This window comes from Carcharodon carcharias, chromosome 27 (genome assembly GCF_017639515.1).
Source record: "Carcharodon carcharias isolate sCarCar2 chromosome 27, sCarCar2.pri, whole genome shotgun sequence".
Classification (NCBI taxonomy): Eukaryota; Metazoa; Chordata; class Chondrichthyes; order Lamniformes; family Lamnidae; genus Carcharodon; species Carcharodon carcharias.
This window is the reverse complement of record NC_054493.1, coordinates 5,976,750-6,004,271: the sequence shown is the minus strand read 5'-3', so window position 1 is coordinate 6,004,271 and position 27,522 is coordinate 5,976,750. Positions and strand designations below refer to the sequence as shown.

Sequence of the window (27,522 nt, the reverse complement as noted above, 5' to 3'; positions counted from 1 at the left end):
GGTGTTTACACGGCAGTCTGTATTCATATTACAGTGCATACTGACGGGTGTTTACAGTGCAGTCTGTATCCATATTACAGTGCATACTGATGGGTGTTTACACTGCAGTCTGTATCCCTATTACATTGCATAGTGACGGGTGTTTACACTGCAGTCTGTATCCCTATTACAGTGCGAACCGACGAGTGTTTACACTGCAGTCTCTATCCCTATTAGAGTGCCTACTGACGGGTGTTTACACTGCAGTCTGTACAGTCTATTGCGGTACATACTGACGGGTGTGTACACTGCAGTCTGTATCCCTATTACAGTGTGTACTGACGGGTGTTTACACTGCAGTCTGTATAGCCTATTACAGTACATACTGACGGTTGTTTGCACTGCAGTCTGTATCCTTAATACAGTGCGTACTGACGGTTGATTACACTGCAGTCTGTATCCCTATTACATTGCATAGTGACGGGTGTTTACACTGCAGTCTCTATCCCTATTAGAGTGCCTACTGACGGGTGTTTACACTGCAGTCTGTATCCCTATTACAGTGTGTACTGACGGGTGTTTACACTGCAGTCTGTACAGTCTATTACAGTACATACTGACGGGTGCTTACACTGCAGTCTGTACTCCTATCACAGTGCGTACTGACGGGTGTTTACACTGCAGTCTTTATCCCTATTACAGTGCATACTGATGGGTGTTTACACTGCAGACTGTATCCCTGTTATAGTGCATACTGACGGGTGTTTACATTGCAGTCTGTATCCATATTACAGTGCATACTGATGGGTGTTTACACTGCAGACTGCATCCCTATCACAGTGCGTAATGACGGGTGTTTACACTGCAGTCTATATCCTTACTATAGTGCATACTGACGGGTGTTTACACTGCAGTCTGTATCCATATTACAGTGCATACTGACGGGTGTTTACAGTGCAGTCTGTATCCATATTACAGTGCATACTGATGGGTGTTTACACTGCAGTCTGTATCCCTATTACATTGCATACTGACGGGCGTGTACACTGCAGTCTGTATCCCTATTACAGTGCGAACCGACGAGTGTTTACACTGCAGTCTCTATCCCTATTAGAGTGCCTACTGACGGGTGTTTACACTGCAGTCTGTACAGTCTATTGCGGTACATACTGACGGGTGTGTACACTGCAGTCTGTGTCCCTATTACAGTGTGTACTGACGGGTGTTTACACTGCAGTCTGTATAGCCTATTACAGTACATACTGACGGTTGTTTGCACTGCAGTCTGTATCCTTAATACAGTGCGTACTGACGGTTGATTACACTGCAGTCTGTATCCCTATTACATTGCATAGTGACGGGTGTTTACACTGCAGTCTCTATCCCTATTAGAGTGCCTACTGACGGGTGTTTACACTGCAGTCTGTATCCCTATTACAGTGTGTACTGACGGGTGTTTACACTGCAGTCTGTACAGTCTATTACAGTACATACTGACGGGTGCTTACACTGCAGTCTGTACTCCTATCACAGTGCGTACTGACGGGTGTTTACACTGCAGTCTTTATCCCTATTACAGTGCATACTGATGGGTGTTTACACTGCAGACTGTATCCCTGTTACAGTGCATACTGACGGGTGTTTACATTGCAGTCTGTATCCATATTACAGTGCATACTGATGGGTGTTTACACTGCAGACTGCATCCCTATCACAGTGCGTAATGACGGGTGTTTACACTGCAGTCTATATCCTTACTATAGTGCATACTGACGGGTGTTTACACTGCAGTCTGTATCCATATTACAGTGCATACTGACGGGTGTTTACAGTGCAGTCTGTATCCATATTACAGTGCATACTGATGGGTGTTTACACTGCAGTCTGTATCCCTATTACATTGCATACTGACGGGCGTGTACACTGCAGTCTGTATCCCTATTACAGTGCGAACCGACGAGTGTTTACACTGCAGTCTCTATCCCTATTAGAGTGCCTACTGACGGGAGTTTACACTGCAGTCTGCACAGTCTATTGCGGTACATACTGACGGGTGTTTACACTGCAGTCTGTATCCCTATTACAGTGTGTACTGACGGGTGTTTACACTGCAGTCTGTACAGCCTATTACAGTACATACTGACGGTTGTTTGCACTGCAGTCTGTATCCTTAATACAGTGCGTACTGACGGTTGATTACACTGCAGTCTGTATCCCTATTACAGTGCGAACCAACGAGTGTTTACACTGCAGTCTCTATCCCTATTAGAGTGCCTACTGACGGGTGTTTACACTGCAGTCTGTATCACTATTACAGTGTGTACTGACGGGTGTTTACACTGCAGTCTGTACAGTCTATTACAGTACATACTGACGGGTGCTTACACTGCAGTCTGTACTCCTATCACAGTGCGCACTGACGGGTGTTTACACTGCAGTCTTTATCCCTATTACAGTGCATACTGACGGATGTTTGCACTGCAGTCTGTATCCCTTTTACAGTGCATACTGACGGGTGTTTACACTGCAGTCTGTATCCATATTACAGTGCATACTGACGGGTGTTTACACTGCAGTCTGTCCAGCCAATTACAGAACATACTGACGGGTGTTTGCACTGCAGTCTGTATCCTTACTACATTGCATACTGACAGGTGTTTACTCCACAGTCTGTACCCCTATTGCCGTGCGTGCTGATGGGTGTTTACACTGCAGTCTATATCCTTACTATAGTGCATACTGATGGGTGTTTACACTGCAGTCTGTATCCATACTACAGTGCATACTGACGGGTGTTTACACTGCAGTCTGTATCCATATTACAGTGCATACTGATGGGTGTTTACACTGCAGACTGTATCCATATTACAGTGCATACTGACGGGTGTTTACAGTGCAGTCTGTATCCATATTACAGTGCATACTGACGGGTGTTTACACTGCAGTCTGTATCCATATTACATTGCATACTGATGGGTGTTTACACTGCAGTCTGTATCCCTATTACAGTGCGAACCGACGAGTGTTTACACTGCAGTCTCTATCCCTATTAGAGTGCCTACTGACGGGTGTTCACACTGCAGTCTGTACAGTCTATTGCGGTACATACTGACGGGTGTTTACACTGCAGTCTGTATCCCTATTACAGTGTGTACTGACGGGTGTTTACACTGCAGTCTGTACAGCCTATTACAGTACATACTGACGGTTGTTTGCACTGCATTCTGTATCCTTAATACAGTGCGTACTGACGTTTGATTACACTGCAGTCTGTATCCCTATTACAGTGCGAACCAACGAGTGTTTACACTGCAGTCTCTATCCCTATTAGAGTGCCTACTGACGGGTGTTTACACTGCAGTCTGTATCCCTATTACAGTGTGTACTGACGGGTGTTTACACTGCAGTCTGTACAGTCTATTACAGTACATACTGACGGGTGCTTACACTGCAGTCTGTAATCCTATCACAGTGCGTACTGACGGGTGCTTACACTGCAGTCTTTATCCCTATTACAGTGCATACTGACGGATGTTTGCACTGCAGTCTGTATCCCTATTACAGTGCATACTGACGGGTGTTTACACTGCAGTCTGTATCCCTATTACAGTGCATACTGACGGGTGTTTACACTGCAGTCTGTCCAGCCAATTACAGAACATACTGACGGGTGTTTGCACTGCAGTCTGTATCCTTACTACATTGCATACTGACAGGTGTTTACTCCACAGTCTGTACTCCTATTGCCATGCGTGCTGATGGGTGTTTACACTGCAGTCTATATCCTTACTATTGTGCATACTGACGGGTGTTTACACTGCAGTCTGTATCCATATTACAGTGCATACTGACGGGTGTTTACACTGCAGTCTGTATCCATATTACAGTGCATACTGATGGGTATTTACACTGCAGACTGTATCCATATTACAGTGCATACTGACGGGTGTTTACAGTGCAGTCTGTATCCATATTACAGTGCATACTGACGGGTGTTTACACTGCAGTCTGTATCCCTATTACAGTGCGAACCGACGAGTGTTTACACTGCAGTCTCTATCCCTATTAGAGTGCCTACTGACGGGTGTTTACACTGCAGTCTGTACAGTCTATTGCGGTACATACTGACGGGTGTTTACACTGCAGTCTGTATCCCTATTACAGTGTGTACTGACGGGTGTTTACACTGCAGTCTGTACAGCCTATTACAGTGCATACTGACGGGTGTTTACACTGCAGTCTGTATCCCTATTACAGTGCATACTGACGGGTGTTTACACTGCAGTCTGTCCAGCCAATTACAGAACATACTGACGGGTGTTTGCACTGCAGTCTGTATCCTTACTACATTGCATACTGACAAGTGTTTACTCCACAGTCTGTACCCCTATTGCCGTGCATGCTGATGGGTGTTTACACTGCAGTCTATATCCTTACTATAGTGCATACTGACGGGTGTTTACACTGCAGTCTGTATCCATATTACAGTGCATACTGATGGGTGTTTACACTGCAGACTGTATCCCTATTACAGTGCATACTGACGGGTGTTTACAGTGCAGTCTGTATCCATATTACAGTGCATACTGATGGGTGTTTACACTGCAGACTGTATCCCTATCACAGTGCGTAATGACGGGTGTTTACACTGCAGTCTATATCCTTACTATAGTGCATACTGACGGGTGTTTACACTGCAGTCTGTATCCATATTACAGTGCATACTGACGGGTGTTTACAGTGCAGTCCGTATCCATATTACAGTGCATACTGATGGGTGTTTACACTGCAGTCTGTATCCCTATTACATTGCATACTGACGGGTGTTTACACTGCAGTCTGTATCCCTATTACAGTGCGAACCGACGAGTGTTTACACTGCAGTCTCTATCCCTATTAGAGTGCCTACTGACGGGTGTTTACACTGCAGTCTGTACAGTCTATTGCGGTACATACTGACGGGTGTGTACACTGCAGTCTGTATCCCTATTACAGTGTGTACTGACGGGTGTTTACACTGCAGTCTGTACAGCCTATTATAGTACATACTGACGGTTGTTTGCACTGCAGTCTGTATCCTTAATACAGTGCGTACTGACGGTTGATTACACTGCAGTCTGTATCCCTATTACAGTGCGAACCAACGAGTGTTTACACTGCAGTCTCTATCCCTATTAGAGTGCCTACTGACGGGTGTTTACACTGCAGTCTGTATCCCTATTACAGTGTGTACTGACGGGTGTTTACACTGCAGTCTGTACAGTCTATTACAGTACATACTGACGGGTGCTTACACTGCAGTCTGTACTCCTATCACAGTGCGTACTGACGGGTGTTTACACTGCAGTCTTTATCCCTATTACAGTGCATACTGACGGATGTTTGCACTGCAGTCTGTAAACCTATTACAGTGCATACTGACGGGTGTTTACACTGCAGTCTGTATCCCTATTACAGTGCATACTGACGGGTGTTTACACTGCAGTCTGTCCAGCCAATTACAGAACATACTGACGGGTGTTTGCACTGCAGTCTGTATCCTTACTACATTGCATACTGACAGGTGTTTACTCCACAGTCTGTACCCCTATTGCCGTGCGTGCTGATGGGTGTTTACACTGCAGTCTATATCCTTACTATAGTGCATACTGACGGGTGTTTACACTGCAGTCTGTATCCATATTACAGTGCATACTGATGGGTGTTTACACTGCAGACTGTATCCATATTACAGTGCATACTGATGGGTGTTTACACTGCAGACTGTATCCCTATCACAGTGCGTAATGACGGGTGTTTACACTGCAGTCTATATCCTTACTATAGTGCATACTGACGGGTGTTTACACTGCAGTCTGTATCCATATTACAGTGCATACTGACGGGTGTTTACAGTGCAGTCTGTATCCATATTACAGTGCATACTGATGGGTGTTTACACTGCAGTCTGTATCCCTATTACATTGCATACTGACGGGTGTTTACACTGCAGTCTGTATCCCTATTACAGTGCGAACCGACGAGTGTTTACACTGCAGTCTCTATCCCTATTAGAGTGCCTACTGAAGGGTGTTTACACTGCAGTCTGTACAGTCTATTGCGGTACACACTGACGGGTGTTTACACTGCAGTCTGTATCCCTATTACAGTGTGTACTGACGGGTGTTTACACTGCAGTCTGTACAGCCTATTACAGTACATACTGACGGTTGTTTGCACTGCAGTCTGTATCCTTAATACAGTGCGTACTGACGGTTGATTACACTGCAGTCTGTATCCCTATTACAGTGCGAACCAACGAGTGTTTACACTGCAGTCTCTATCCCTATTAGAGTGCCTACTGACGGGTGTTTACACTGCAGTCTGTATCACTATTACAGTGTGTACTGACGGGTGTTTACACTGCAGTCTGTACAGTCTATTACAGTACATACTGACGGGTGCTTACACTGCAGTCTGTACTCCTATCACAGTGCGTACTGACGGGTGTTTACACTGCAGTCTTTATCCCTATTACAGTGCATACTGACGGATGTTTACACTGCAGTCTGTATCCCTATTACAGTGCATACTGACGTGTGTTTACACTGCACTCTGTATCCCTATTACAGTGCATACTGACGGGTGTTTACACTGCAGTCTGTCCAGCCAATTACAGAACATACTGACGGGTGTTTGCACTGCAGTCTGTATCCTTACTACATTGCATACTGACAGGTGTTTACTCCACAGTCTGTACCCCTATTGCCGTGCGTGCTGATGGGTGTTTACACTGCAGTCTATATCCTTACTATAGTGCATACTGACGGGTGTTTACACTGCAGTCTGTATCCATATTACAGTGCATACTGACGGGTGTTTACACTGCAGTCTGTATCCATATTACAGTGCATACTGATGGGTGTTTACACTGCAGACTGTATCCCTATTACAGTGCATACTGACGGGTGTTTACAGTGCAGTCTGTATCCATATTACAGTGCATACTGATGGGTGTTTACACTGCAGACTGTATCCCTGCACAGTGCGTAATGACGGGTGTTTACACTGCAGTCTATATCCTTACTATAGTGCATACTGACGGGTGTTTACACTGCAGTCTGTATCCATATTACAGTGCATACTGACGGGTGTTTACAGTGCAGTCCGTATCCATATTACAGTGCATACTGATGGGTGTTTACACTGCAGTCTGTATCCCTATTACATTGCATACTGACGGGTGTTTACACTGCAGTCTGTATCCCTATTACAGTGCGAACCGACGAGTGTTTACACTGCAGTCTCTATCCCTATTAGAGTGCCTACTGACGGGTGTTTACACTGCAGTCTGTACAGTCTATTGCGGTACATACTGACGGGTGTGTACACTGCAGTCTGTATCCCTATTACAGTGTGTACTGACGGGTGTTTACACTGCAGTCTGTACAGCCTATTATAGTACATACTGACGGTTGTTTGCACTGCAGTCTGTATCCTTAATACAGTGCGTACTGACGGTTGATTACACTGCAGTCTGTATCCCTATTACAGTGCGAACCAACGAGTGTTTACACTGCAGTCTCTATCCCTATTAGAGTGCCTACTGACGGGTGTTTACACTGCAGTCTGTATCCCTATTACAGTGTGTACTGACGGGTGTTTACACTGCAGTCTGTACAGTCTATTATAGTACATACTGACGGGTGCTTACACTGCAGTCTGTACTCCTATCACAGTGCGTACTGACGGGTGTTTACACTGCAGTCTTTATCCCTATTACAGTGCATACTGACGGATGTTTGCACTGCAGTCTGTAAACCTATTACAGTGCATACTGACGGGTGTTTACACTGCAGTCTGTATCCCTATTACAGTGCATACTGACGGGTGTTTACACTGCAGTCTGTCCAGCCAATTACAGAACATACTGACGGGTGTTTGCACTGCAGTCTGTATCCTTACTACATTGCATACTGACAGGTGTTTACTCCACAGTCTGTACCCCTATTGCCGTGCGTGCTGATGGGTGTTTACACTGCAGTCTATATCCTTACTATAGTGCATACTGACGGGTGTTTACACTGCAGTCTGTATCCATATTACAGTGCATACTGATGGGTGTTTACACTGCAGACTGTATCCATACTACAGTGCATACTGACGGGTGTTTACACTGCAGTCTGTATCCATATTACAGTGCATACTGATGGGTGTTTACACTGCAGACTGTATCCATATTACAGTGCATACTGACGGGTGTTTACAGTGCAGTCTGTATCCATATTACAGTGCATACTGACGGGTGTTTACAGTGCAGTCTGTATCCATATTACATTGCATACTGATGGGTGTTTACACTGCAGTCTGTATCCCTATTACAGTGCGAACCGACGAGTGTTTACACTGCAGTCTCTATCCCTATTAGAGTGCCTACTGACGGGTGTTCACACTGCAGTCTGTACAGTCTATTGCGGTACATACTGACGGGTGTTTACACTGCAGTCTGTATCCCTATTACAGTGTGTACTGACGGGTGTTTACACTGCAGTCTGTACAGCCTATTACAGTACATACTGACGGTTGTTTGCACTGCATTCTGTATCCTTAATACAGTGCGTACTGACGTTTGATTACACTGCAGTCTGTATCCCTATTACAGTGCGAACCAACGAGTGTTTACACTGCAGTCTCTATCCCTATTAGAGTGCCTACTGACGGGTGTTTACACTGCAGTCTGTATCCCTATTACAGTGTGTACTGACGGGTGTTTACACTGCAGTCTGTACAGTCTATTACAGTACATACTGACGGGTGCTTACACTGCAGTCTGTAATCCTATCACAGTGCGTACTGACGGGTGCTTACACTGCAGTCTTTATCCCTATTACAGTGCATACTGACGGATGTTTGCACTGCAGTCTGTATCCCTATTACAGTGCATACTGACGGGTGTTTACACTGCAGTCTGTATCCCTATTACAGTGCATACTGACGGGTGTTTACACTGCAGTCTGTCCAGCCAATTACAGAACATACTGACGGGTGTTTGCACTGCAGTCTGTATCCTTACTACATTGCATACTGACAGGTGTTTACTCCACAGTCTGTACTCCTATTGCCATGCGTGCTGATGGGTGTTTACACTGCAGTCTATATCCTTACTATTGTGCATACTGACGGGTGTTTACACTGCAGTCTGTATCCATATTACAGTGCATACTGACGGGTGTTTACACTGCAGTCTGTATCCATATTACAGTGCATACTGATGGGTATTTACACTGCAGACTGTATCCATATTACAGTGCATACTGACGGGTGTTTACAGTGCAGTCTGTATCCATATTACAGTGCATACTGACGGGTGTTTACACTGCAGTCTGTATCCCTATTACAGTGCGAACCGACGAGTGTTTACACTGCAGTCTCTATCCCTATTAGAGTGCCTACTGACGGGTGTTTACACTGCAGTCTGTACAGTCTATTGCGGTACATACTGACGGGTGTTTACACTGCAGTCTGTATCCCTATTACAGTGTGTACTGACGGGTGTTTACACTGCAGTCTGTACAGCCTATTACAGTGCATACTGACGGGTGTTTACACTGCAGTCTGTATCCCTATTACAGTGCATACTGACGGGTGTTTACACTGCAGTCTGTCCAGCCAATTACAGAACATACTGACGGGTGTTTGCACTGCAGTCTGTATCCTTACTACATTGCATACTGACAAGTGTTTACTCCACAGTCTGTACCCCTATTGCCGTGCATGCTGATGGGTGTTTACACTGCAGTCTATATCCTTACTATAGTGCATACTGACGGGTGTTTACACTGCAGTCTGTATCCATATTACAGTGCATACTGATGGGTGTTTACACTGCAGACTGTATCCCTATTACAGTGCATACTGACGGGTGTTTACAGTGCAGTCTGTATCCATATTACAGTGCATACTGATGGGTGTTTACACTGCAGACTGTATCCCTATCACAGTGCGTAATGACGGGTGTTTACACTGCAGTCTATATCCTTACTATAGTGCATACTGACGGGTGTTTACACTGCAGTCTGTATCCATATTACAGTGCATACTGACGGGTGTTTACAGTGCAGTCCGTATCCATATTACAGTGCATACTGATGGGTGTTTACACTGCAGTCTGTATCCCTATTACATTGCATACTGACGGGTGTTTACACTGCAGTCTGTATCCCTATTACAGTGCGAACCGACGAGTGTTTACACTGCAGTCTCTATCCCTATTAGAGTGCCTACTGACGGGTGTTTACACTGCAGTCTGTACAGTCTATTGCGGTACATACTGACGGGTGTGTACACTGCAGTCTGTATCCCTATTACAGTGTGTACTGACGGGTGTTTACACTGCAGTCTGTACAGCCTATTATAGTACATACTGACGGTTGTTTGCACTGCAGTCTGTATCCTTAATACAGTGCGTACTGACGGTTGATTACACTGCAGTCTGTATCCCTATTACAGTGCGAACCAACGAGTGTTTACACTGCAGTCTCTATCCCTATTAGAGTGCCTACTGACGGGTGTTTACACTGCAGTCTGTATCCCTATTACAGTGTGTACTGACGGGTGTTTACACTGCAGTCTGTACAGTCTATTACAGTACATACTGACGGGTGCTTACACTGCAGTCTGTACTCCTATCACAGTGCGTACTGACGGGTGTTTACACTGCAGTCTTTATCCCTATTACAGTGCATACTGACGGATGTTTGCACTGCAGTCTGTAACCCTATTACAGTGCATACTGACGGGTGTTTACACTGCAGTCTGTATCCCTATTACAGTGCATACTGACGGGTGTTTACACTGCAGTCTGTCCAGCCAATTACAGAACATACTGACGGGTGTTTGCACTGCAGTCTGTATCCTTACTACATTGCATACTGACAGGTGTTTACTCCACAGTCTGTACCCCTATTGCCGTGCGTGCTGATGGGTGTTTACACTGCAGTCTATATCCTTACTATAGTGCATACTGACGGGTGTTTACACTGCAGTCTGTATCCATATTACAGTGCATACTGATGGGTGTTTACACTGCAGACTGTATCCATATTACAGTGCATACTGATGGGTGTTTACACTGCAGACTGTATCCCTATCACAGTGCGTAATGACGGGTGTTTACACTGCAGTCTATATCCTTACTATAGTGCATACTGACGGGTGTTTACACTGCAGTCTGTATCCATATTACAGTGCATACTGACGGGTGTTTACAGTGCAGTCTGTATCCATATTACAGTGCATACTGATGGGTGTTTACACTGCAGTCTGTATCCCTATTACATTGCATACTGACGGGTGTTTACACTGCAGTCTGTATCCCTATTACAGTGCGAACCGACGAGTGTTTACACTGCAGTCTCTATCCCTATTAGAGTGCCTACTGAAGGGTGTTTACACTGCAGTCTGTACAGTCTATTGCGGTACACACTGACGGGTGTTTACACTGCAGTCTGTATCCCTATTACAGTGTGTACTGACGGGTGTTTACACTGCAGTCTGTACAGCCTATTACAGTACATACTGACGGTTGTTTGCACTGCAGTCTGTATCCTTAATACAGTGCGTACTGACGGTTGATTACACTGCAGTCTGTATCCCTATTACAGTGCGAACCAACGAGTGTTTACACTGCAGTCTCTATCCCTATTAGAGTGCCTACTGACGGGTGTTTACACTGCAGTCTGTATCACTATTACAGTGTGTACTGACGGGTGTTTACACTGCAGTCTGTACAGTCTATTACAGTACATACTGACGGGTGCTTACACTGCAGTCTGTACTCCTATCACAGTGCGTACTGACGGGTGTTTACACTGCAGTCTTTATCCCTATTACAGTGCATACTGACGGATGTTTACACTGCAGTCTGTATCCCTATTACAGTGCATACTGACGTGTGTTTACACTGCACTCTGTATCCCTATTACAGTGCATACTGACGGGTGTTTACACTGCAGTCTGTCCAGCCAATTACAGAACATACTGACGGGTGTTTGCACTGCAGTCTGTATCCTTACTACATTGCATACTGACAGGTGTTTACTCCACAGTCTGTACCCCTATTGCCGTGCGTGCTGATGGGTGTTTACACTGCAGTCTATATCCTTACTATAGTGCATACTGACGGGTGTTTACACTGCAGTCTGTATCCATATTACAGTGCATACTGACGGGTGTTTACACTGCAGTCTGTATCCATATTACAGTGCATACTGATGGGTGTTTACACTGCAGACTGTATCCCTATTACAGTGCATACTGACGGGTGTTTACAGTGCAGTCTGTATCCATATTACAGTGCATACTGATGGGTGTTTACACTGCAGACTGTATCCCTGCACAGTGCGTAATGACGGGTGTTTACACTGCAGTCTATATCCTTACTATAGTGCATACTGACGGGTGTTTACACTGCAGTCTGTATCCATATTACAGTGCATACTGACGGGCGTTTACAGTGCAGTCTCTATCCATATTACAGTGCATACTGATGGGTGTTTACACTGCAGTCTGTATCCCTATTACATTGCATACTGACGGGTGTTTACACTGCAGTCTGCATCCCTATTACAGTGCGAACCGACGAGTGTTTACACTGCAGTCTCTATCCCTATTAGAGTGCCTACTGACGGGTGTTTACACTGCAGTCTGTACAGTCTATTGCGGTACATACTGACGGGTGTGTACACTGCAGTCTGTATCCCTATTACAGTGTGTACTGACGGGTGTTTACACTGCAGTCTGTATAGCCTATTACAGTACATACTGACGGTTGTTTGCACTGCAGTCTGTATCCTTAATACAGTGCGTACTGACGGTTGATTACACTGCAGTCTGTATCCCTATTACAGTGCGAACCAACGAGTGTTTACACTGTAGTCTCTATCCCTATTAGAGTGCCAACTGACGGGTGTTTACACTGCAGTCTGTATCCCTATTACAGTGTGTACTGACGGGTGTTTACACTGCAGTCTGTACAGTCTATTACAGTACATACTGACGGGTGCTTACACTGCAGTCTGTACTCCTATCACAGTGCGTACTGACGGGTGTTTACACTGCAGTCTTTATCCCTATTACAGTGCATACTGACGGACGTTTGCACTGCAGTCTGTATCCCTATTACAGTGCATACTGACGGGTGTTTACACTGCAGTCTGTATCCCTATTACAGTGCATACTGACGGGTGTTTACACTGCAGTCTGTCCAGCCAATTACAGAACATACTGACGGGTGTTGGCACTGCAGTCTGTATCCTTACTACATTGCATACTGACAGGTGTTTACTCCACAGTCTGTACCCCTATTGCCGTGCGTGCTGATGGGTGTTTACACTGCAGTCTATATCCTTACTATAGTGCATACTGACGGGTGTTTACACTGCAGTCTGTATCCATATTACAGTGCATACTGACGGGTGTTTACACTGCAGTCTGTATCCATATTACAGTGCATACTGATGGGTGTTTACACTGCAGACTGTATCCCTATCACAGTGCACACTGACGGGTGTTTACAGTGCAGTCTGTATCCATATTACAGTGCACACTGATGGGTGTTTACACTGCAGACTGTATCCCTATCACAGTGCGTAATGACGGGTGTTTACACTGCAGTCTATATCCTTACTATAGTGCATACTGACGGGTGTTTACACTGCAGTCTGTATCCATATTACAGTGCATACTGACGGGTGTTTACAGTGCAGTCTGTATCCATATTACAGTGCATACTGATGGGTGTTTACACTGCAGTCTGTATCCCTATTACATTGCATACTGACGGGTGTTTACACTGCAGTCTGTATCCCTATTACAGTGCGAACCGACGAGTGTTTACACTGCAGTCTCTATCCCTATTAGAGTGCGTACTGACGGGTGTTTACACTGCAGTCTGTACAGTCTATTGCGGTACATACTGACGGGTGTTTACACTGCAATCTGTATCCCTATTACAGTGTGTACTGACGGGTGTTTACACTGCAGTCCGTACAGTCCATTACAGTACATACTGACGGGCGCTTACACTGCAATCTGTATGCCTATCACAGTGCGCACTGACGGGTGTTTACACTGCAGTCTGTATCCCTATTACAGTGCATACTGACGAGTGTTTGCACTGCAGGCTTTATCCCTATTACAGTGAGTACTGACGGGTGTTTACAGTGCAGTCATATATCCTTATTACAGTGTGTACTGGTGGGTGTTTACACTGCAGTCTGTATCCCTATTACAGTGTGTACTGACGGGTGTTTACACTGCAGTCTATATCTCTATTACAGTGCATAGTGACGGGTGTTTACACTGCAGTCTGTATCCCTATTACAGTGCATACTGACGGGTGTTTACACCGCAGTCTGTATCCCTATTACAGTGCGTACTGATGGGTGTTTACACTGCAGTCTGTATCCATATTACAGTGCATACTGACGATTGTGTAAACTGCAGTCTGTACATTCTATTACAGTACATATTGACGGATGTTTACACTGCTGACTGTATCCCTATTACAGTGCCAACCGACGGGTGTTAACACTGCAGTCTGTATCCCTATTGCCGTGCGTACTGACGGGTGTTTACACTGCAGACTGTGCAGTCTATTACAGTACATACTGACGGATGTTTACACGGCTGTCTGTACAGTCTATTACAGTACATACCGACTGGTGTTTACACTGCAGTCTGTATCCCTATTACACTGTACTGACGGCTGTTTACACTGCAGTCTGTACAGTCTATTACAGTACATACTGACGGGTGTTTGCACTGCAGTCTGTATCGCTATTACAGTGTGTACTGACGGGCGTTTACACTGCAGTCTGTACATTCTATTACAGTACATACTGATGGGTGTTTACACTGCAGTCTGTATCTCTATTACAGTGTGCACTGACGGGTGTTTACACTGCAGTCTATATCCCTATTACAGTGCATAGTGACGGGTGTTTACACTGCAGTCTGTACCCATATTACAGTGCATACTGAAGGGTGTTTACACTGCAGTCTGTATCCCTATTACAGTGTGTACTGACGGGTGTTTACACTGCAGTCCGTACAGTCCATTACAGTACATACTGACGGGCGCTTACACTGCAGTCTGTATGCCTATCACAGTGCGCACTGACGGGTGTTTACACTGCAGTCTGTATCCCTATTACAGTGCATAATGACGGGTGTTTACACCGCAGGCTTTATCCCTATTACAGTGAGTACTGACGGGTTTTTACAGTGCAGTCTATATCCTTATTACAGTGTGTACTGGTGGGTGTTTACACTGCAGTCTGTATCTCTACTACAGTGTGTACTGACGGGTGTTTACACTGCAGTCTATATCCCTATTACAGTGCATAGTGACGGGTGTTTACACTGCAGTCTGTATCCATATTACAGTGCATACTGACGGGTATTTACACCGCAGTCTGTATCCCTATTACAGTGCGTACTGACGGTTGTGTAAACTGCAGTCTGTACATTCTATTACAGTACATACTGACGGATGTTTACACTGCTGACTGTATCCCTATTACAGTGCCAACCGACGGGTGTTAACACTGCAGTTTGTATCCCTATTGCCGTGCGTACTGACGGGTGTTTACACTGCAGTCTGTGCAGTCTATTACAGTACATACTGACGGGTGTTTACACCGCAGTCTGTACAGTCTATTACAGTACATACCGACGGGTGTTTACACTGCAGTCTGTATCCTTATTACACTGTGTACTGACGGCTGTTTACACTGCAGTCTGTACAGTCTATTACAGTACATAATGACAGGTGTTTACACTGCAGTCTGTATCTCTATTACAGTGTGTACTGACGGGTGTTTACTCTGCAGTCTATATCCCTATTACAGTGCATAGTGACGGTTGTTTACACCGCAGTCTGTATCCCTATTACAGTGCGTACCGATGGGTGATTACACTGCAATCTGTATCCCTATTACAGTGTGTACTGACAGGTGTATACACTGCAGTCTATATCCTTACTACAGTGCATACTGACGGGTGTTTACACTGCAGTCTGTACATTCTATTACAGTACATACTGACGGGTGTTTACACTGCAGTCTATATCCCTATTACAGTGCATACTGACGGGTGTTTACACGGCAGTCTGTATCCCTATTACAGTGCGTACCGATGGGTGTTTACACTGCAGTCTGTATCCATATTACAGTGCATACTGATGATTGTGTAAACTGCAGTCTGTACATTCTATTACAGTACATACTGACGGATGTTTACACTGCTGACTGTATCCCTATTACAGTGCCAACCGACGGGTGTTTACACTGCAGTCTCTATCCCTATTACACTGTGTACTGACGGCTGTTTACACTGCAGTCTGTACAGTCTATTACAGTACATACTGATGGGTGTTTACACTGCAGTCTGTATCGCTATTAGTGTGTACTGACGGGCGTTTACACTGCAGTCTGTACATTCTATTACAGTACATACTGATGGGTGTTTACACTGCAGTCCGTATGTCTACTACAGTGTGTACTGACGGGTGTTTACACTGCAGTCTATATCCCTATTACAGTGCATAGTGACGGGTGTTTACACTGCAGTCTGTATCCATATTACAGTGCATACTGACGGGTGTTTACACCGCAGTCTGTATCCCTATTACAGTGCGTACCGATGGGTGTTTACACTGCAGTCTGTATCCATATTACAGTGCATACTGACGATTGTGTAAACTGCAGTCTGTACATTCTATTACAGTACATACTGACGGATGTTTACACTGCTGACTGTATCCCTATTACAGTGCCAACCGATGGGTGTTTACACTCCAGTCTGTATCCCTATTACACTGTGTACTGACGGCTGTTTACACTGCAGTCTGTACAGTCTATTACAGTACATACTGACGGGTGTTTACACTGCAGTCTGTGCAGTCTATTACAGTACTTACTGACGGGTGTTTACACTGCAGTCTGTATCCCTATTACCGTGTGTACTGACTGCTGTTTACACTGCAGTACGTATCTCTATTACAGTGAGTACTGACGAGGGTTTACACCGCAGTCTGTATCCCTATTACAGTGCGTACTGACGGGTGTTTACACTGCAGTCTGTACAGTCTATTACAGTACATACTGACGGCTGTTTACACGGCAGTCTGTACAGTCTATTACAGTACATACCGACGGGTGTTTATACTGCAGTCTGTATCCCTATTGCCGTGTGTACTGACGGGTGTTTACACTGCAGTCTGTATCCCTATTGCCGTGCGTACTGACGGGTATTTACACTGCAGTCTGTATCCCTATTACAGTGCGAACCGATGGGTGTTTACACTGCAGTCTGTATCCCTATTACACTGTGTACTGACGGCTGTTTACACTGCAGTCTGTACAGTCTATTACAGTACTTACTGACGGGTGTTTACGCTGCAGTCTGTATCCCTATTACCGTGTGTACTGACTGCTGTTCACACTGCAGTCCGTATCTCTATTACAGTGAGTACTGACGAGGGTTTACACTGCAGTCTATATGCCTATTACAGCGCGTACTGATGGGTGTTTACACTGCAGTCTGTACAGTCTATTACAGTCTGTACTGACGGGTGATTACACTGCAGTCTGCATCCCTATTACAGTGCAAACTGACGTTTGATTACACTGCAGTCTATATCCTTATCACAGTGCGTACTGATGGGTGTTTACACTGCAGTCTGTACAGTCTATTGCAATACATACTGACGGGTGTTTACACTGCAGTCTGTATCCCTATTACAGTGCGTACTGATGGGTGTTTACACTGCAGTCTTTATCCCTATTACAGTGCGTACTGATAGGTGTTTTCACTGCAGTCTGTATCCCTATTACAATGCGTACTGACAGGTGTTTACACTGCTGTCTAGTGACCCTTTTGGGAGACTACTGATAGTTCATGTTGTGAACACTGCACCTTTCTAAAGTTGGTCATACTCACTTTTGGCGAATGTGGTCTGCACAACCCTCTGCCAGCACAGCCATACTCATCAGGCCTGCCTTTCTTTCATATGGGTTGTCACTCCTCAGCGCTGGCTCCATTAGTGGGGTCTATCGGAGAAAAACACAGAGAATCAGATCAGGCCAACAGTGACTGGCACTGGGGACAGTGTTATTACAGCAGAGCCTATTTACTTTCCTGCAAATTTCAGCCTGAAATTACACCTCCCCTCTATGGAAATATTGGGCCTTCTTGCTTTGTGCCAGACCTCATCAGATAATGCTCAATTAGACTGATGCCATCAGCCCTGTGGTATCTCACCCAGGGATTGCCACAATGGGGCCCTTGCCCAAAGTCACAAACATGATTTGAGTATTTCTCTTTTTGACCTTACTTGATAAGGGGAAGTTGCAGCGTCGATTTCTATTGCCTCTTCTCCGCTGTCCAGCTCTGTGGCCCCGCCCTCCTGTAATTTCATTCTTAGTTTTCCGCACACAGCCAATACTAGTCCACTGGCTTCCCTTCCAACCCCGCACTGTTATCTCCGGATACCACTCTACACATATCAACATTGGCTTCCCTTCCAGCCCCACAGTCATTGCCAGATACCCCCACTGAACTTCCTTGGATACCTTCCTTGATCTACATTCTGCCTTTTTGACCTCAATCCGTTTCCATGGGCGGAATTTTCCCAAATTTTCACGTCATATCGTCCCGAACCTGCCTCACGCACTCCCAGGAAACACACCGTTTCCGTGGTGGGTGGCCTCTCATTCACTCGCCTGCTATCACCCCGCCGCTATATCACACCAGTGCCATGTTTAAAGTCCAGCCACAAGCACACATCTGTAATATATTTGGATTTCCAAAAGGCATTCAATAAGGTACCGCACATAAAGCTGCTTAATAAGAGCCCATGGTGTTGGGGGTAGTATATCAACGTGGATAGAGGATTGGTGAACTAACAGAAGACAGCGAGTTGGGATACGTGGGGCATTTTCAGCACGACAACCTGTAACTAGTGGAGTGCCACAGGGATCAGCGCTGGGGCCACAGTAATTTACCATGTATAATTAATGACTTGGGTGAGGGAAGTGAATGTACTAATCGCCAAGTTTGCAGATGACACAAAAATCAGTGCGAAGGCAAATGGTGAGAATGACACAAGAGTCTACAGAGGGATATGGACAGGTTAAGTTAGTGGGCAAAAACGTGGCAGGTGGAATATAATGTGGGAAAATGTGAGGTTATGCCCTTTGTCAGGAAGAATAGAGGAGCTGAATGTTATTTAAGTGGAGAAAGACTGCAGAAGGCGGCTACACAGGGGGATTTGGGGATCCTCGTGCATGAATTCCAAAAAGCAAGTGTACAAGTTCAGCAGGTAATAGGGAAGGCAAATGGAATGTTGGCCTTTATTTCAAAGGGAAATGTAGAAAAGGGGAAGTCTTTCTAAAACTGTACAAGGCACTAGTTAGACCACACCTAGAACACCGTGAACAATTTTGGTTCCCTTATCCAAAGAAAGATAGATTGGCACTGGAGACAGTCCAGAGAAGGTTCACTATGTTGATCCCAGGGATGGAGGGATTTTCTTAAGAGGAGAGGTTGAGTAGGTTGAGCCTGTACTCATTGGAGTTTAGAAGAATGAGAGGCGACCTTATTGAAACATATAAGATTCTTAGGGAACTTGACGGGGTAGATGCTGAGAGGTTGTTTCCCCTTGTGGGAGAGTCTAGGACCAGAGGGTATAATCTCAGAGTAAGGGGGCACCCACTTAAAACAGAGATGAGGAGGAATTTCTTATCTCAGAGGGTAGTCAATCTGTGGAATTCTTTACTGCAGAGGGCTGTAGAGGCTGGGTCATTGAGTATATTCAAGGCTAAGATAGATTTTTAATCAGTAAGGGAATCAAGGGTTATGGGGAAAAGGCAGGAAAGTGTAATTGAGGATTATCAGATCAGCCATGATCTCAATGAATGGCGGAGCAGACTCCATGGGTCAAATGGCCCACTTCTGCTCCTAAGTTTTATGGCCTTATCTCAGTTTTTCCAGCTCACCACTGCTGTGCGGAAGACATGGCCCTGAAACTGAAGACTGCAGGTCCCAGGCTCAGCAACGCGTATCCCGAGTGACCTTTGGATGTCATGGAGGCCCGCCACGCTGTCCTCTACCCCTGCTCTGGCCACAGGGTGGGCAGCAGCAGCACTAACCTGGCTTGGGAGGCGGGGGCAGCAGTGGTCAGTGCCAACGCCCTGCAAAAGAGGGGAGCCACCCAATGCCAAATGAGGATGAATGATCTCCTCCGTTCCGCTAGGGTAAGTCACTCTTCTCATCACTCAACTCACACATTCACAAACCCATCGCACATCCACAGGGCCTGCACTCAATGCCGGTTCAAGGAACATCGCAGCTCACTCTCACACTCACCATCATTGTCCTCTTCTCGTCCACGGGACCACTCAACACCCACACAGGCCAGACATACTTGTTATCTGGCCTGGATCCAGCAGTGCAACATCTATCCGACAACCATGCTGTGAGTGATGTGTCCTCTTTTACAGGCTACTGCCATGCACTAATTATCTCCCCTTGCTTTTGCAGGCACATACGCCAACCAGCCAACAGAGTCCATGACCCAGGGCCTCCAATCAAGCCCCGAGGAAACCTCTGAAGAGGAACATGGAGGCATCCTCCCTGAAGTCCCGTCATAGTGCTCACCCATACTCTCCACCAATGCAGAGACACACACCTCGGTGGGACCTAGCTTTAGAGTAGCCCCGGGATCATAATCAGCTGAGCACATCGCACTGCCTGATCCACAGCAAATGACAGCAGGGACTTCCCAGGTCTCCAGCACTGGGGGGAACTCTGGCTGGAAGCCAGAGCGTTGCCAAGTCCAAGTCGGATGACAAGCCTCTGGACTCAGTCATGTCACAGTCGCTGGAGCTGCAATGGCGAGCTTGGGAACATCAGGAAGGGATGTCCGCTGCACTCCTCAGATTGCAAGACACGATGGAGGAGTGCGTCCGCCTTCAGTCTGAGGTGATAGTGCTGGCATGACAATGCACTGAGGTCAACACTGAGGTAATATGGAGGTCGCCACGGAGACTTTGGTCCAGGACTTTGCTCCTGCACTGCTGTGCGGGCTCAACTCCACCGCTGATGCCATAGCTGGCCTGCAACAGTGTGTATGCGAGAGGGGTGCCAGCAGCTCGATCTCACTCCAGCCACCCCTGCTCCTCAAGGAGTCAGCCTGGGGCCCCCGGGCACCCACAGAGAGGAGGATCCACAGGTACACACTCCCGGCCCATCCATCCATCCGACCCATCCATCCATGTGACTCCAGTTGTGTCCAGCCCATCCGACTCCGCTCTTCCTGTGACCTCAGCAGCTCTCACTCCACAGGACAAGGAGGGTGCCACTGCCACACAGCAGGGCCCGGAAAGCAGGCCGGGGCCCGCCAAGTCTCAGCCCTCCAGGGGACGCCTGCCAAAGTCATCAAGGACAGGGCGTCGCGGTCAGCAGGCTGCCTCCACCTCCGGGCTGGATCCACTTCCGGTGAGCACCAAGACAGGGTTAGGACAGTTAAGGAGAATTAACTCTTTTGGGAGTCAAACCATTAAACTAAATTAGTTGTACAGCCAAGGCACAGCTGTTAATCCCTTGTACATACTGTTCACTATGGTCAATAAACTCTCAAGAATGTCTCCCTGCCTTTGGCTCCTTGTTCTGATGAGCAGTGTTCTTGTCACTCAGATGTGAAACCTTTCTGCACAAGATAAAGGGAGTCATCTCAGTCCAGGGCCTCTCCCCTGTGCAGCCTTCAGACCACAGTGATGGTCCGGCCTCACACTCCCTGGAGACATTACTGCTGCCTGCACCTTGGTGGTGCTGGTCATTGCTGCCAGAATGTAGTGGGCAGGCTCCAGATTTCTCTCGCTCTCTGGGTGTGCTCTCAGCACCTTTATGGAGGGGCTGGCCCCCATCTCTTCAGCATTTGTGACCACTGATGCTATGCTCCAGCTCCTGAAGGGCTCAGGTGCTGAAGGCGGACAAAGCATCAGAACTTCTAAAGTTTCATGGCTGCGTCTCTGTGACCCTGATCGCGGAGAGCAAGTGAGCTGCGCCTGGGCAGACAGGAGTCAGACATTCTCAGAGGCTGTGTGAAGATTTGTGGAGTCTCCTCACTGTGTGTCGTCATCATCCTCTTGCAACTGAGCGACTATTCGGGCCTCCACCATGTCTCCATGACAGGAGCAAACTCACAGAGGGTGATCATGCAGCCATAAGCCAGACTGGAGTCAAACGTTCACAAATGCGAGGTGAGGAACTATGGGGTCACCTCACTGCATGTCGTCATCATCTTCCCCGATTCTAGCAGCTCCGAGGGCCTCCTGAGCGTGCCTGCCTTGTCTAGCTAGTGCGAGGGTCTCATCCCTGTCGCCCTCAGCACCGAGGACCTCCTCAGCCACATTCCCGTCGGCAGTCTCTTCATCAGAGGAGAAGTGCGGCTCCTCCAACTCCTTCCCAGCCAGCTCGTCTCCCTGTTGTCAAGGGTGCAGCAGACGACGGCGATGCCCGACACCGTCTGCGGACTGTATTGCAAGGCTCTACCAGGCTGGTCCCGGCACCGGAACCTCATCTTCAGCATCCTGATGGTCTGCTCCACCAAGCTGCGAGCTGCAGCACGAGTCTCGTTATACCTTCGCTCTGCTGCAGTCCGAAGCTGCCGCCCGGGCGTCATCAGCCATGGCCTCTGCAGGTAGCCCCTGTCCGCGAGGAGCCATTCCTGCAGCCACAGTGGACCCTGGAAGACATCAGGGATCCATGACTGACTGAAGATGCAGGCATCATGCACGCTCCCTGGAAACCGTGCGCACACCTGCAGGATGCACTTCTGGTGGTCGCACACCAGCTGCACGTTCAGTGAATTGAAGCCCTTGCGGTTGATGTAGTCCACCTGAGATCTGCGCGCCACGTGAGTGCAGTCACTCGCACCCTGCGCCTGTGGGAAACCCACTCCCCGTCACCCTCAAAAGTCACCTCAGAGGCAGGGCTGTTCTTGCCCCGTGAGTCCCCCCCTCACCCCGCCACCAGTCAGGCAGGATGGCACTTAATCCCGACCCCCACCCTACAAAGCAACAGGCGACCTCTGCAGAACTTTACTGTGCACTCACCTCCAGTTCACCCAAAGAGCACTTCGCATCTCTGCTGTTGTGAACCACATCTCCGCGCTTTCCCGCTGACGTGGACGGACAGTGGGATGACCTGATAATGATTTGCTGATGTATTACAAGGTGGCTCCCGACGACCAATGGCAGGGAACCTGGCCCATCGGAGGCGGGCTGAGCGGACAATCGCGACCTGCCTTCCCGCCGTCGTGAAACCGATCGCGCCACCATTGTCCGCTCACGCTTGCCACCAGCGGGCACGGAAAATTCCGCCCTACGTGTACACTAATGATAGCTCCCCCCCTCCCCCCCCCCCCCACCACTCTCCATCACCTCTCAGCATCCATCTCTGCGCTATCTGACTGCTTGGCTAAGTTGCAACATCGGAAACTGAACATCAGGAAGACTGAAGATACTGCTTCCAGCCCCCACGAGGAAGGGAACGGCCCTGACCCAGGAGCTTGCTCAGATTTCACTTGGTGTCCTGTCTGACCCAGAGGTGAGCTTCAAACCCTACATCCTACATCACGTAGACTGCGACATTGCTCACCTCCACCCGGACCTCAGCTTGACTCTTGTTGAAGCCTTATCATCAAACTCAATTCTTTCTAATTCCCTACAAACTCACGCCTGTTCAAAACATCCTGCCCCAGCTGGTATCCCACACTGAACCTCATCGGGCATCACCCCTGATCCTTGCTCACCAACACTAGCTTCCCGTTACCCATTGTATTGTATTTAAACTCATCCTTAAAACCCCCGCCACAGCCTTTGGCCTATGTTGGCAACTTCTCGCTTGCTTTATGTATCTCCCCGTTCCCTCCCGGGCACACATCAGCCCCCTGACATCCTCATCCCTGGGGCATCTTCTCTTTGCTGACTCTGACCCCTACCCAATCGTTCCTAACTTTTGATCTCTGAGCAACTCTGTGCCACCACCTGCCTCCCACGCAGGACGTTCGACCCAAGCAGCAGCCTCCCACCCCCCCGGCCACTCATAACCGCCAGATTTCAACTCACCAACTGGGAAAAAAGTTTCTCTGGAGGCAAATGGAGAGCCAGCATGTCGATCACCTAAGAGAGAGGAGACAGACAGATGGTTCAGACTGCTGCCAAATTTACAGCCACCATGCAAGCTAATACAGTTCGCAAGGGCTCACTCCCTCAGAATTTTAGGAGTTGAGATGTTTCCATTACGTCAGGATTGTGGTTAAGGACGACCACATTCAGAGGCAACACACAGAAATGCAGCGGTCCTTTTTAAACACCAGCCACAGGCACAATTCCAACGATCCTCTGCAAAGACAACATTTCAGAACCACAATGTAAGGCGGCTGAGATCATTCTACTCAGGCCACAATGGTTTCCCAATGCTGTGATTTGGAAATGATCACTCAATGCAATGTTAACCAACAGTTTCATCTGTCGTATTTATTCAGGTGACCAACACTAATCACGTTTTGAAAACAGGAGAAGCAGATGGGTGTGTCTGTGTGGGAGCTCGGCTCTCCCTCATCACTGATCCTCCGACAGTGCGGCTCTCCCTCAGCACTGACCCTCAGACAGTGCGGCTCTCCCTCAGTACTGACCATCCTACAGTGTGGCTCTCCCTCAGCACTGACCCTCCGACAGTGCGGCTCCTCCCTCAGCGCTGACCCTCCGACAGTGCAGCTCTCCCTCAGTACTGACCCTCCGACCGTGCAGCTCTCCCTCAGTACTGACCATCCTACAGTGTGGCTCTCCCTCAGCACTGACCCTCCGACAGTGCGGCTCTCCCTCAGCACTGACCCTCCGACAGTGCGGCTCTCCCTCAGCACTGACCCTCCGACAGTGCGGCTCTCCCTCAGCACTGATCCTCCGACAGTGCGGCTCTCCCTCAGCACTGACCCTCAGACAGTGCGGCTCTCCTTCAACACGGACCCTCTGACAGTGCGGCTCTCCCTCAGTACTGACTCTCCGACAGTGCGGCTCTCCTTCAGTACTGACCCACCGACAGTGCGGCTCTCCCTCAGCACTGACCATCCTACAGTGTGGCTCTCCCTCAGCACTGACCCTCCGACAGTGCGGCTCTCCCTCATCACTGATCCTCTGACAGTGCGGCTCTCCCTCAGCACTGACCCTCAGACAGTGCGGCTCTCCCTCAGTACTGACCATCCTACAGTGTGGCTCTCCCTCAGCACTGACCCTCCGACAGTGCGGCTCTCCCTCAGTACTGACCCTCCGACAGTGCGGCTCTCCCTCAGCACTGACCCTCCGACAGTGCAGCTCTCCCTCAGTACTGACCCTCCGACAGTGCGGCTCTCCCTCAGCACTGACCCTCCGACAGTGCAGCTCTCCCTCAGTACTGACCCTCCGACAGTGCGGCTCTCCCTCAGCACTGACCCTCCGACAGTGAAGCTCTCCCTCAGCACTGACCCTCCGACCGTGCAGCTCTCCCTCAGTACTGACCATCCTACAGTGTGGCTCTCCCTCAGCACTGACCCTCCGACAGTGCGGCTCTCCCTCAGCACTGACCCTCAGACAGTGCGGCTCTCCCTCAGTACTGACCCTCAGACAGTGCGGCTCTCCCTCAGCACTGACCCTCCGACAGTGCGGCTCTCCCTCAGCACTGACCCTCAGACAGTGCGGCTCTCCCTCAGTACTGACCATCCTACAGTGTGGCTCTCCCTCAGCACTGACCCTCCGACAGTGCGGCTCTCCCTCAGTACTGACCCTCCGACCGTGCAGCTCTCCCTCAGTACTGACCATCCTACAGTGTGGCTCTCCCTCAGCACTGACCCTCCGACAGTGCGGCTCTCCCTCAGCACTGACCCTCAGACAGTGCGGCTCTCCCTCAGTACTGACCCTCAGACAGTGCGGCTCTCCCTCAGTACTGACCCTCCGACAGTGCGGCTCTCCCTCAGCACTGACCCTCAGACAGTGCGGCACTCCCTCAGTACTGACCATCCTACAGTGCGGCTCTCCCTCAGTACTGACCCTCAGACAGTGCGGCTCTCCCTCAGTACTGACCCTCCGACAGTGCGGCTCTCCCTCAGTACTCACCCTCCGACAGTGCGGCTCTCCCTCAGCACTGACTCTCCGACAGTGCAGCTCTCCCTCAGCACTGACCCTCCGACAGTGCGGCTCTCCCTCAGCACTGACCCTCCGACAGTGCGGCTCTCCCTCAGCACTGACCCTCAGACAGTGCGGCTCTCCCTCAGTACTGACCCTCAGACAGTGCGGCTCTCCCTCAGTACTGACCCTCCGACAGTGCGGCTCTCCCTCAGTACTCACCCTCCGACAGTGCGGCGCTCCCTCAGCACTGACCCTCCGACAGTGCGGCTCTCCCTCAGCACTGACCCTCCGACAGTGCAGATCTCCCTCAGCACTGACCCTCCGACAGTGCGGCTCTCCCTCAGCACTGACCCTCCGACAGTGCGGCTCTCCCTCAGCACTGACCCGCCGACAGTGCGGCTCTCCCTCAGCACTGACCCTCCGGCAGTGCTGCTCTCCCTCAGGACTGACCCTCCGACAGTGCGGCTCTCCCTCAGCACTGACCCTCAGACAGTGCGGCTCTCCCTCAGTACTGACCCTCCGACAGTGCGGCTCTCCCTCAGTACTGACCCTCCGACAGTGCGGCTCTCCCTCAGTACTGACCCTCCGACAGTGCGGCTCTCCCTCAGTACTGACCCTCCGACAGTGCGGCTCTCCCTCAGCACTGACCCTCCCACAGTGCGGCTCTCCCTCAGCACTGACTCTCCTACAGTGCGGCTCTCCCTCAGCACTCACCCTCCGACAGTGCGGCTCTCCCTCAGCACTGACCCTCCGACAGTGCGGCTCTCCCTCAGCACTGACCCTCCGACAGTGCAGATCTCCCTCAGCACTGACCCTCCCACAGTGCGGCTCTCCCTCGCTACTGACCCTCCAACAGTGTGGTTCTCTCTCAGCACTGACCCTCCGACAATGCGGTTCTCCCTCAGCATTGACCCTCTGACATTACGGCTCTCCCTCAGCACTGACCCTCCGACAGTGCAGCTCTCCCTCAGCACTGAACCTCCGACAGCGCAGCGCTCCCTCAGTACTGACCCTCCGACAGTGCGGCACTCCCTCAGTACTGACCATCCTACAGTGTGGCTCTCCCTCAGCACTGACCATCCGACAGTGCGGCTCTCCCTCAGCACTGACCCTCCGACAGTGCGGCTCTCCCTCAGCACTGACCCTCCGACAGTGCGGCGCTCCCTCAGCACTGACCCTCCGACAGTGCGGCTCTCCCTCAACACTGACCCTCCGACAGTGCGGCTCTCCCTCAACACTGACCTTCCGACAGTGTGGCACTCCCTCAGCACTGATCCTCCGACAGTGCGGCACTCGCTCAGTACTGACCCTCCGACAGTGCGGCACTCCCTCAGTA

At 48.8% G+C, this 27,522-nt stretch overlaps 1 protein-coding gene across 2 annotated transcripts in view; it reads right to left on the bottom strand.

The window, feature by feature from the left end:
* Positions 1-27,522, bottom strand: part of ipo4 (importin 4) — a 129,259-nt gene that overhangs the window by 83,287 nt on the left and 18,450 nt on the right. For both annotated transcript variants that reach the window (XM_041175964.1, XM_041175965.1), the window contains 2 exons: positions 24,153-24,206; positions 17,962-18,071 (listed from right to left, as the gene is read on the bottom strand). In XM_041175964.1, coding sequence (XP_041031898.1) covers positions 17,962-18,071; positions 24,153-24,206 — 164 coding nt within the window. The remainder of the gene's footprint in view (positions 1-17,961; positions 18,072-24,152; positions 24,207-27,522) is intronic.